This window comes from Alosa sapidissima, chromosome 2, assembly GCF_018492685.1.
Source record: "Alosa sapidissima isolate fAloSap1 chromosome 2, fAloSap1.pri, whole genome shotgun sequence".
In the NCBI taxonomy this organism is placed as follows: Eukaryota; Metazoa; Chordata; class Actinopteri; order Clupeiformes; family Clupeidae; genus Alosa; species Alosa sapidissima.
The window spans coordinates 26,913,971-26,926,896 of NC_055958.1; the positions used below are offsets into that span (position 1 = coordinate 26,913,971).

General features: G+C 40.0%; 1 protein-coding gene across 1 annotated transcript; it reads right to left on the bottom strand.

The window, feature by feature from the left end:
• mlphb (melanophilin b) lies at positions 1-11,356 on the bottom strand. The gene is made up of 16 exons (XM_042081749.1): positions 11,288-11,356; positions 10,762-10,764; positions 8,418-8,557; positions 7,879-8,100; positions 7,421-7,560; positions 7,135-7,176; positions 6,357-6,418; positions 5,268-5,354; positions 4,809-4,956; positions 4,154-4,371; positions 3,108-3,191; positions 1,638-1,937; positions 1,281-1,436; positions 960-1,025; positions 395-434; positions 1-90 (listed from the first exon to the last, which is right to left on the bottom strand). Exons 3-16 carry the CDS (start codon positions 8,549-8,551, stop codon positions 47-49), a joined length of 1,743 nt encoding a protein of 580 aa, XP_041937683.1. The 5' UTR covers positions 8,552-8,557; positions 10,762-10,764; positions 11,288-11,356; the 3' UTR covers positions 1-46.
• Between the last annotated feature and the right edge of the window lie 1,570 nt (positions 11,357-12,926).

Sequence of the window (12,926 nt, forward strand, 5' to 3'; positions counted from 1 at the left end):
TTCAATCTCTCCATTGTGATTGTAAATGGTCCACTCTCTCTTTCTCTCAAAGGATGCTTAACTTCCTGCGGGACACTGAGCCAGTGGATTCTGGGGTTGGGGGAAATGATTAAAGTAGCTATATCACATCACAGATTAAAAAGTACTGGAATCCTGTATTTAATTGCCTGAAGGATGAATGCAAAGAAGTTGTTGTGTGGTTAAGGTAAAGTCTTAAAAGTTGTTTGTGCGTACAAACACATTTCATTAAAATGGTGGGAGCAGCAAGGTCCATGTTGTGGATACATTGTTTATGAACAATGCTATTTTCCGTAGTTATTTCATGACACGTTTCATTACATACATATGAATGCTAAAATCAGAATGTTACAAAAATGTGCATAGGTTTTCTTACTCGTTGGAAAATCTTGGGAGAGCCGTCTGTTCTGTTGAGTCTAAAAAAATAACAATGAAACAAAGCACAATACACCAATTCATCCACCATTTACTACCACCATATGTGGTAAATACATGCAATTGCAACAAACAAAAAAAAAAGGAAGACAGACCTGAGTGTCATAATAATGTTTATTAATACGTTGTTAGTTTATGCAACAAATAATCTCATACAAAGTCCAGTAAATAGGTAACAATTCACCCTATTTTATGTGCTTTAAACATTGAGCGTAAAGGTGAAGGTGATGTTTCCCTCAAAAGAATACACTGTGTGGCTGTTGTCTGTGTGTCATGTGGTCATTAAACAAGTGCACTTATCTGCGGGCGACTGTCACACAACACTGTATGGGAGAGCATTATGTTATGATTTTTTTTTTTTTTTCAAAGAAGCTGTTAATCTTTGTTGTGTTATTTGCTGTTAGTGGTTATGCTTCCACAGATATGTGTGTTTGTTGCACAGCCCCTAAGGGATGCGAGGCCTCTCTATCAGTGTTTTTGTGTCAGTGCCATTTATCCACACCCACCCTCCTCCAGGGCTTCTCTGGGCCACCCACACTCAGCACAGCGATCCTGCTCTGGATGTCAGACATCTGAAAAAGACAAAATCAAGGTCTCAAAGTTGGGACCGAGTTCAAAAGCTGAAAACGAGAAGCCCTTCTCAGAGAATGGAGATAATTAAAGGGACATGCTAGCTACTACATGTAGCGAGGTGTTTTAGATAAAGTCTTACTTCTGGAATATTCAACACAGGGATGTTTGGGCACATAATAAAAAAAATAATAAGGAGGATCCTCAGTAAAAGGGACATGTATATGGTGCATGAGTGTTGTTTCCATAGAGCACACCTCACTCTCAGTGTTCTGGACTTTTGCTGCGGCCAGAGCCACTTGGTCCTCAAGGTCAGCGAGTTGAAACTGTGTAGTGGCGCTGCTGCGCCGCCGCTTGGTGCTCTCCTTCAGTGGGTGGGTCAGCTCGACTGACCAGTCAGTCTTCAGGCAAGACTGGAAAAAAAAAAAAAATTCTGTCAATGTGCTTTCCATGCCTACAGTTCCTCACTTGCATCATTTACAGTAACTGGTAGTAGTAGTAGTTCACAGAAAAACACTAGGTGACTGATGGTGACTTTAAGCCAATGAGCTATATTCTGTTTATTTAAGAATGGGACAAACAAATACTGCATCCAAGGGAGTCATACTGTTTACTTTATAAGGCTCTGTCTTTTGGAGAGATTCCTTTTTTCGCGGAGACTCCGGCTTTCGTGGAGATTCCATCCTACGTGGAGATTCCACCTTGCGAGATTCCATCCTTCTGGGGGACTCAGCCCTTCTTGGAGATTCCACCAAATGGGGAGATTCTATTTTTCGGGGTGGATCATACTCAACATTCTTGAACTCATCCTCATCTGAGGAAAGCCCTTTATCACTGATGTTGCCTGTCAATTCATTTAGTTTCTTTCTCAGCTTCTCCTCTTCCAGATCTGCTGCAGTCGGCTGCACTGGCACCTGACAATTACAAACATGCATGTAAGGACCCCTGTAAAAATAACTGATGTTTTTTTTTTTTTTTAAATTGGCTTACACATTTCATTAAGATCTACCCTTCAGTGTAATAGTGTTTAACAGTTTAAATCTGTATCAAATCATGTGTTTCTCCTCCTAAACATGACAGTTATCTGAGAGTCATGACTGAACTATTTGGAAGATTGGCTGAAAAGACAAGTCAAAAGTCAAATATTTACATTACACTTTTTATTTAAAGCGACTTACATATATTGATTATATTACAAGGGCCATTGACCCCGGAGCAATACAGGGTTTAGTGCAGGGGTGGGCAAACTTTTTGGCTCAAGGGCCACATTGGGTTTTGAAAATTGGCTGGCGGGCCGCACAACAACCCCCCACCCCCTCAACACACACATAAAAAAACATTTTTATAGCCTATAATTTCGTATCAAAAGTATTTGTTTTAAAATATGAATTGCTTAAAAATACTGCTCATTTGATGCCGTTTAACAAATGTATAAATTGTGCACTGTCGCTTTAAGAACAATTCACGTTTATTTCTCAATGATCTTCTGCCCGCTCCGCTATGCCTAATGCTTTACCTACGGCTGTGCCCTCTCACAGTTCTAAAATGGTCAATGGTGGGAACTACTGTTGCCTTCATGATTTCCTTTTAAAAGTTTCTTATAAGAAGGAGATATCAATTATCAACAATGACAAGCCAGCTGGAACCTGCCGCTCTCTCTCCCTCTCGTGAGCGCAGACGTGTTCCCAATTAAATGGATCACATAACGTTCATGTTAGATCTGCTGCAAAGGAGATAACTAAGAGTAGGCCTATCATCTCTATTTAACATGATGTTTTGACATTGACATTGTAAACGTTCTCTAAGGAGAGTGAAAAGCAGTTTGCAGTAAATCTAACCAACGTCGTCTCTATCGCAGGAAAAAAGTAGCGAGCAGCCTGATAAGCAAATTAAATGCCGGATCTGGCCCGCAGGCCGCAGTTTGCCCACCCCTGGTTTAGTGCCTTGCTCAAGGGCACAGCGGTGGAAGCCGGGAATTGAACCCACACATTTTCTGGCTACTGCTTGCTAGCCCAGCTCCTTAGCCACTACGCTACCACCGCCCCAATTATCACTTTATATACTTTTATATTCCAATTACAAACCGGTGGTATGTCTGTAGTCATCTTATGTTCCAGACGGTTGAGAAGACTCTCGATGGCAGACATGCGCTTGTTGAGCTCACATATCTTCAAACATAGGAAAAAAGACTCAGAGTGATATAATATGAAGTTGGTTTGCCTCAGGAAATGAAACAGAGACTGTGTCAACAGAATGATGGAGGATGTTTTCCTGTAGTTTAAGTTTCAATCTGTGACTGGTCTCATCATAGCTTCCATCATTATATCATTACTAATGACTTTTATATCTATCAACATAACTTTTACATTTAACTTTGCAGCCTTTGGAAAGATGGGCGATTAAACAGATGTCATGGATAAAATACTTTTCTGAATATTATTGTGTTGACCAGAGATATTCTCTTTTGAAGATGGTATAAATTTTGCATGACTTCTGAGGTCTGAGGTGGTCTGTACAAAAATAAGGAAGCATGGACCGACATGAAAAGCTTGAGCAAAGGCCTGAAGGTAGGATGTAGATGTTTGTGAAAGACACAGAGGTTCCAACTCAGTTCCTAATAATTCACAGCTGGGTATGCTATTGTTGTTGTTCTATATCCTGACAGTTTGCACACTGAGCTCTGTTTTGAGAAAATAAAAAATAATTGTTTCCTTATTTGCTTTAACAGCAAGAGTTGTACTTAAATTTGTCCTCAGAAGGCAGTCTTTTAAAAAAGGTTTGTGAGATTTCTCAGGTGAATATGTGCATTAACTGAAAGTGTGTGTTCATGTACATAGGGTATATTTAATGTGTGAACAGTATGCATGCGGAATGCATGCACAGAATGCATAAAGATGTGAGTGTACAGTATGAGGGAGAGGAAGTGTGTGTGTATGTGTATGTGTGTGCATAAGTGTCTGTGTGTGTGAGAGAGAGTGAGTGAGTGCCTGTGTGTATGTGTGTGTGTGAGTGAATGAGTGCCTGTGTGTGTGTGTGTGTGTGTGTGTGTGTGTGAGTGAGTGAGTGAGTGAGTGAGTGAGTGAGTGAGTGCCTGTGTGTGTATGCATGCATATTTTTCCAGATGGAAAACCTGTTCAGGAGGCACAGGGCCTGGGTCCTCTTCCAGGGACACCTGACTGCTCCGGTGGGTGAGGGGCTGGTATAGGTAATCGTTCTCCTCCTCTTCGGACGGGTTGTCTAGACTCTGGGATCGTTCGTAAAATGGAAAGTAGCTTCCGCAGTACGAATGCCTGTGCTTCACGTGGGATTGTGCACGCTTTTTCCTGTGCTCAGGATACACGCCATCATCTGTCATGGAAAAAAGAAAAGAAGAAGGTTGTTATAACAAGGAAGTTCAAGTCTGGGTTTGTGGGGGAATAGAAAGTTAAGTCCAATGTCCTGAATTAACTAATTTCAACAAAATTTGGTTAAAACATAAATAGATTGATTGGAAGTAGCACTGACTGGGGTGCTGGGAAAACGGTACCTTCAAACTGCACAAACCTGGACTGTCTTACAGTAAAGCACATGATTTTAAAGAATGTTGTAAACCTGTCAGAGTTTCTACTGCATGAAAGGAGTTGTTCAGTCAGTAGAAAGCAATTTTGATCTAATTCATGATGCATAAAGACAAACATGTATGTGATGCTTGCATGCAACTGTTTAAAAGTAACATGGATATTAACAATTCAATGCCACATGAACTAAGGAAATTCCTTCATGTTTGCCAGAGCCAAAGTGTTTACCAAAGTGTGTAATTCTCTCCCGTTCCCATCGATTATCATAGTCTGAGCCAGGGCCGAAGCAGTTCTGGATCTGCTGGAAGACTGATGCTAAGTCCTTCTCCACATTCGCTGACTCAGGAGGTGCCAGATTCTCTAAGCTCCCATTGTCCTGAAAATATTCAAACTCCTCACATTCTCATAGTGCACTCTTAACAACATCAACAACCACACAATTCAGTGGATATTAAATAGGCTTAATGAAAGTGAAAACTGTCAATATTTGATTAGATTTAAATGACTGACTTCTGCTATGTTTGAGTGACACACATGTATTATACTATGTCTATACATTCAGAGTTTAAAAGGGATGAGCATACTGTTCCTTTTTGTACAGATGATTTAGTAATCTCAACAAGAAAATAGTGTAAAATAAATTAATTCATACAGTAAGGAAGATTAACTGAGAAAGAGTCTACACACCTGGAATGAGTGGCGTCTGGAGTATGCAGAGTAATCTGGATCAAAATGAACAGGGTCTACAGGAAGCAGACGTTTGGATTTCCTCTTCTTAAAGACCATAGTGAGAGAGAGATTTGTGTCATAGTGTATTTTTCTTCAATTTTCCTACAATTTCTCTAATTCAAATAAAAAGAAATATGTGTTTTATATCAATAACAAGTTATTTAAGAGAAATGTTTGAATCACTCATTTTTGGACAGTCTGGAGGTAGTTGCGGAGAGGAGGATGAGTGATATAAGACTATACAGTGAACCACTCCCATCCTATCTATGATGAACAGGGACAGATGAGGAGAACGGTCAGCTCTATAGAAGTGCATAAACATACTTTTGAGTGTTCACCTGCTTATATTTATCAATACTTAATTTTCATCTTTCTGCTATTGTTTAACGCCCAGGTCTCCCGCCCTCTCATCTTATTCATGGAAGCAGGGATACTTACTTGGGTGTATGCCAGCTACACCAAAATAACCTCAACACAGTGCCCAGCGCCCTCAACACAGAACAGTGCCCAGTGCCCTCAACACAACACATTGCCCAGCAGGCAGGTCACCAAGGCAACGCGCAAAAGCTTCAGAGGTAATGGGATTAGGAAAAAATGATACCCACCGCTCCATTTACCACTCTGCCATAAATAGAAAGATGTTCTCAAGACACTTCTATCTGAGGACCATGTCTTGTGATATAATATCTTTGCTTTGTGGCGGACCATGTCTTGTGATATAATATCTTTGCTTTGTGGCGGACCATGTCTTGTGATATAATATCTTTGCTTTGTGGCGACGGAAAGACAGGGATTCAGAAGGTTCCTGTGCAGCTGTCTCATATCATGGAGTTTCCTGCCTGGTCAATGAATGAGGAAATCCAAACCCATGACCAACCTATTCACAGGCCAAAAGAGGGTTCTAAAAGTCTATGAAAAGAAATATCTCCATTTACATGAATGCTCTCATTACTGATGATTGATTTATGCTTCTGACGGGACCAAGCTGGCTTGTGTTTTTTAGTGGAGGAAAGACTTGGAGGACACAAGAAGGTCTGAGTATCATACCAGTTTGCTGGATCCTCTTTCCAGAGTGTCTGAGTGATCGTCGTCATGGCCATATGACCTCCCTAAAGAGAATATGAATCACAGTTACAACAGCGATCTAGGCTGTGACAATCAAGGAGAGACACTATGATATGTCGTAACATGACAAAATAGACTGAGCCAGGAAGAAGGCTAACTGAAGACAAAATAGCTTCTTTTCTTTTTGGAAGGATAGAGCCGAGCTGACTTGGTGCATTTGCCTGCTGCTACTTCATGGTCTAGTTTCCTCATCTGTCCTTTGTCAGCCTTTCTGTTTCTGAATACAGTTTTCCATAATTAGAACTTTATGTGATACATTTGATTAGGTCTTTTTGACAATGCTTTCTTACATAAGAAATGGAACACCGGCAAGTCTAGTGTGCTCTGTCTGATGCTGTTGACTCTTTGAAACATTTTGTTCCTGTGGTTCTTATTGAATTAGCCAGCAAAGTTGGACAGAGACTGGCTGAAAGTGAGTGAGTGAGAGAGAGAGAGTGGGAGGAAAGAAGGGAGGAAAGGAAGAGCTAAGCTGTGAGCCAGAGTGACATAAAGCAAGACAAAAAAGTTTGAGTATAGGAGATTTTCTAGGGGAGATGTTTCCCAATGATTGGCAATGTTTTATCAAAGAGCCAAAAAATAGTTTTAGGTTAAAATAACACATAGGGTATTTCATTTGCGTTATGACCTTTCCAGTGTTTTTTTTTCATAATCCCTTTGACCTGTGATCAAAGCAAATGTGATCTTTGACTACTCCTCTCACCGTAGACTTCTGGCATACTGTGGGTGTCATCATCACGAGGCTCTGAGTTAGAAAACATATCCACATGATCAGCAGAAAAGAATAGCAAACACGTTCAAAACTATTACACTGTACAATACAAATATAACTACACACAAAGAGGTAAACATTCTGTTGAGAGCTGAAGTAATAGAACATCTGAATCCTGTACACAATGACAGATCTTATCCCAGTGTTATCTTATTGAGATTAATACAATTTGTGCTGTTTTAGTGGTAATTGTAGACAGAGTGCAGGGGGTACCCACCCCTTAGGTCAGTCTCAGAGCGGGTGCGTTCTGAACTTAGTCTCTTGTACAGGGATCTCATCACTTTCGCACTGCCGAAACGTTTGAAACGAGAACGCACATTCTCGTGGTACCATTCCAGTGTGCCGATCTTTAAAACTCTGTAAAGCACAGAACAAAACATTTCAGTTTTGTGAACTTTTCACTGTAACTGTACTGTAATCATCCTGGTTAGCTAAATCTAACTCTCTGATGAATGGCTATTTGCTCTCATTATATAGACAAATAATATAGAAGTATATTTTATAAGAGATGAACAGGAAGTGAATAGGGGAGAGAGATGGGGTGGAATCAGGAAATGACCCGGGTCGGACTCGAGCCCGAGTCCCCGTGGGCGCTCAGGCCCAATTGTGGTACTGGCGCTGTAGCCAGTTGCGCCACAACACTCCACAGATATACACTCTAGGTCTCAAGTTTACCTGGCCATGCGACAGGGATCACACACCCATCCGCACTCTTTCTTGTTGTAACGGCTGCAGGCTTTACAGGTGAAGAGGTGGCAGTCCAGGCATTGACGTTTGCTGTTCACCAGAAACTTGAAGGGTTGAAGGCATCGTATGCAGATCGACTCAGACAGATTGGACTGGGACCCCAACAGCTCTGTTTTGCTCTCCTCCTTTTCAATTTTAGTCTTTAACTCTCTGTTGCACATACAGTACAGAGAATTTAAGCACATAGAAAGAGACACCAGAATGTCCTAAGGAATCCCATTGGTTGAACATCTCTGTGTTTCTTTCTGCTTAAACCACTCCCAGGCCTGCACTTGAGAGCACTCAGAGAACACTCAGCTCCAGCTGGCTGCCTGATTTTTTTCTTTTCTTTTTTAACATAATTTCTCTAAGTCAAGTGGAAAATATAATTTACTATAAACTGCTATGTTGACTGAACCTTTGTGAAACATTCTGATGGCACAAAAAACAATGAAACAATTAAAAAATACTCTTTGAAAGGGTCTTACCCAAGCCTGTTTTCCTCTTTTTTGCGCAAGTTGAAGTCTCTCTGTATGACTTGCCAGACATGTTTAGCCTCCTCGTCAGTCAGCCTGGACAGGTCCACCTTCTTCCCATCTCTGCTGGTTGGCATCATGTTCATATCTGTCTGTGGACTGATTGATGGTGAATTAATTGTTTTCATAAGACACATAAGTCATGTAAAACTAAGTGAGGTAAATCAACCTGCAATGAGTTCTTGGGCAGAAGAGAAGGCCTAATACAAAATGTAATATTGTAATATTTTCCACTTAGACATCACAACCAAAAGAGCATGTTTTTGCTCAATGAAGAGTTATATTTCAAGAATAGGAACATTTTTAGTCTATATTGACCTACTGGAACAAAATGTGAATTAAATTCTGCTATATTTCCATAGTCATTCAGGGAAGTATGATGCAATTCTAGAATCCCTGACTGAAACAGCCAAGCGTGTGTTTTGAAGCGTCTGGGGCTTGGCTGGCTGGTCACTTGACTGGAAGGCTGAGGAATGAGGAATGCAGTCTCCATCAGGGGATAGAGAGAGGAGTGGGGGTGAGTGGAGGGTGCTAAGCGCTTATAAACCCACATTTTTCAGTAGGCTTCACCACACATTAGGGAGAGGATAAAAGATAAAGACATAATTTTTGTCACTTAATAATCTTTCAACCAGGAATTTCGACCAGGGATAGCCCAGTTAAACAACAGTACCACATCTTGAGATGAGCATAACATTGATTCTGGCCTTTGAATCCTGTACAGTGAATTGCTGTATCAGACTACTCTAATCTGTGCAGTACTATTCCATTGTAAAAAAAAAACTTTTGTATACCTTGAGCAATGACATTAAAAACATTTTCTGGCAAATGTCCACTTTTCTGGCTTCTGCTAAAATAATTAATAAACACATGCAAGCCTCAGACAATCACTTCATGATCCAAGTAAAACAACAGGCTGTTTAAAGCCTAAAACTGTTTAGTTGTTGGATTGGAAGCAACCTTTCGACGTATTAGTTTAGTCATAAATGTGTGTTGCAACATGCAGTTCAGTGTCCTTTAATGTTAACTCAGAGCCCAACATCAAGAACTGAAAGACTGATTTTATTCTATGTGTACTCTGGTAACATTTAAACATTGGCAACTCACAGGCTTACAAGTTCTTTATTTTAACATGCTTTTTATTTGGTATGGCAGATCATGGACTAGCCTGGCCTTATAGTTTCTCAAATCGTGGACTTGGAGACCATACGTACTTGAGAGATTTATATCCAAACATGTTACAGTATGTTGATATCTAAATATTGCACAACTGATTCCAGTGCCACAGCCTGAGGATACTACTCTATAGTATCACCTGCAATGTTTCCCACAGTATTGAATTCCATTTGTGGTGGTTGGTTTGCAGAATTAACTTGAATACAACAGTTTTAACAAACTAGCACAGTGTGGTTATGATGCCAACCAGATTTAAGCACAATTTAGTACAACCTGGAAAATCATTGTGTGGTGGTCAATGTTGATATTGTGGTGGGCCGCCACAAATAAGTCAATGTATGGGAAACACTGAACTGAACTAAAGCAAATGATGATTCAGGTAAGACATTAAAGGAGTACTGTATATATACAAAACATATCCATTCAAAAACTATTCCTCTTCCTTATAGCAACACAATGTAGCTTGTACTGTAGTTATTTTACTTTAAAAAAAACGGCTTCAAATTCAAACTCAAGCCACACTGACATACAGGAAAAGGATGTAGTCCCTGACATTGCCACTGCATACCCTGAACACCTATTGCAATAACATTGTTGGCGTGGGTGAGAGCATGACCCTTTTTGCTGGTTTAAGCTGAATCAGGTACCCCTTAGCACTAAATGGGTACCCAGTGTGTGGAAAATTGATGAAAAGGGCCCTGTAAATACTGTAAATCTGAAATATTGTTACACAGTTCTCAATCTCTGTGTCTCTTTTTCTTTGAGACCAGAGTAAGAAACTCAAGGGAGTCAGATCTGTACAGCTGCAAAACTTAATTCCTGAACCCTCAAAAGGGCACTAGAAGTAAATCAAGCTGCCATGGCGGTGAAATTTTACGGCAAGCATGTTTGATTCCCAGTCCAGATATACAGAGTGCATCCCAGGCCTGGAACATAGCTGTCTTTTGTTGCTATAGATTTTCCTTATCCATCCATCTTCTATGTCTGATTAGTATGTGTTTCATTAATTCAGAAAAACATATCAGGACTGAGATGGCTGTAGCAACAGGCAACAACTTGTGTTTTTCCTGACCCTAAACTCACAAACAACATGACTCTGTAATTCAATTCTCTTCGAAACTGACTGACCATTCAGAAGGCCTTATGACTGAATGTGTGGCTGAAACAAAAAAGGGTTGCAAAAATAAATGTTTGTCATCTTTGTAAAACAAGATCAACATAAAATACTTTGTCCCCAAACATTTTCAAAATACTTTGTCAGTCTGCTGGAAGCATTTTAGGTTCCTTCAGAATGTGAACAGCTGACAACTATGAATCTGCAATGGAACCGCACACATTGCTCTTTCATGGTAACTTCTGCTTCTCACGACAAAGTTCACATACATTCTTAATGCTATGCTCAAAGATTGTTCTCATCTGTTGTGGCACATTGTTGCTACAGTTGCCACACAGGTTTGAAGTTATTCCACACAAAAATGCGAACAATTCATGATCTTTAAAAAATCTAATTGTTAGAAGTGGAGTAAAATATGCCTGCAAAAACACATTGGCCTTATTGCAATTAGGCAAAAAAACATGCTTAAAATATATGTACTTGATAAAAAATAAAAAAATAAAAAAGTGTAATAAATCTGGTAAGTTTTTACCTTTAGTTTTCCCTCTGGGGTTTATGTTCAAATCCTTTGAGACTTTGTCCAAGTGAGGGCAGTCAGTAGGATGACCAACCGCTGGTAAGATCACATGTCCACCGAATGGAGGTGGAGGAAGTACAAATTTGTTTACTGTGATCTCAGCCTTACTGAGACAGAAGAATACTTTATCCGGGCAAATCATCAAAAGTACCTTATATGAACCTCGCTATACTGTATGTGAGAACAACTTAATTTAGATACAAATACAAAAAGTGAGTAACATACATTAAGAGTAAAGTTAATTGAGTGAATGCATGTTATGTACCACTGGTCAGCTGCACATAATTATTATCAGCGGTTGGCATCAATTCTGCATGCTTCATATGTGCAACAGGTGTCTCTTGAATAACAGACACAGAACCAAAAACAGAAATCACATCACAGCCAGGGGGAGAGAACACAGCCCAGTCGATGGAGAACAGAGAAGAGAGAGAGAGAACCCAGACAGTTTAGAGCAGGTCACCCCCCTCCCTTCCTGCTGTGTAAATCTGATTTTCATCAGCATCACATGACTGCACCAGCAGGCGCTAGGACACACGTAAGGCCGTTCTGGCAGGGAGGTCTGCCGGCCGCACACCAACTTTAATTTAGCCCGGGCTTCGGACGCTCACATGACACAGGAATCTCAGCTAAATATGATCAAAACAGATCTGGTCAGGCCTACTCCCAACTTCAAAATAGCCTTATTTTTTCAGATAGCTTCCTGTTTTTTTTTCTCACTCACAAGTAATAGGTTGTTTCCAATGGTTTCCAAAGTTTTCTTTTCGAAAAAACACCTTTTCTGATAGTTGAAAAGTGGAATTTATAAGCGTTACTGATATTTCTTTTGTTTTTGACTATTTTATTCTATTTCTATTAACTCTTTGTGGCAAGACTTTGGTATCTTGGAGCCAAGATTTTGGAATGCCATTCCCTCCAATAGACAACCCCTCCTGCTCCCAAAAGCCAACAGTACTTTAGTATAGAGAGGGTATGACCAATGTACCGGTCCAACAGGTTTATACACAGTGTGAAGACACAAGACACTTTACATTTCAGTTACATGACACAGAAAAGTTAGTAAAGGGAAGAACATTCCTACTGTAATCTACTTGACTAATTCAGTTAAACAAGGTTGCACATACCAGGACACTCTGCAATGTCTCACTTTTGGAGTTTATAGGATGGAAACAGTGGAAAACACAAATATTTATGCATTCAGTAATGCTATTGTGGCTGATAGTGGTAGGGACCAGCATCACTCAGATGTTTCTGTGCTAAATTTAGATGAATAATCTGTTAAAATATATAGGCCTATATATCTACTAGACCTACAGTACAAGGCACAGCTCTACACAATGACTACTTCAGGGAGAGCTACTCATCTGTTAATTTCTACTCATCTGCACCACTAAGTGAAGCAGAATACAACAGATATCTACAGTCGTGGCCAAATTTGTTGGTACCTTACCACGAAAAAGAAAAGATCCAAAATTTTTCTCTGAAAAAAATTTAAACTGACAAAAGTAATTAGCATCCATCATTGCTTAATCAAGACTTTTGACTTTTTGTTCAACAGAAGATTTTAGGCAATAAAACCATTGAAAATGGCATG

Excerpts from the sequence above, each read along its gene's own strand:
- mlphb (XM_042081749.1), bottom strand. The coding sequence starts at position 8,551 with ATGAACATGATGCCAACCAGCAGAGATGGGAAGAAGGTGGACCTGTCC. Across the intron at positions 4,957-5,267 it reads CCAGACGCCACTCATTCCAG|GACAATGGGAGCTTAGAGAA; the intron begins GTGTGTAGACTC and ends GAATATTTTCAG. Across the intron at positions 1,437-1,637 it reads AAAAGACAGAGCCTTATAAA|TCTTGCCTGAAGACTGACTG; the intron begins GTAAACAGTATG and ends TTTTTTTTCCAG.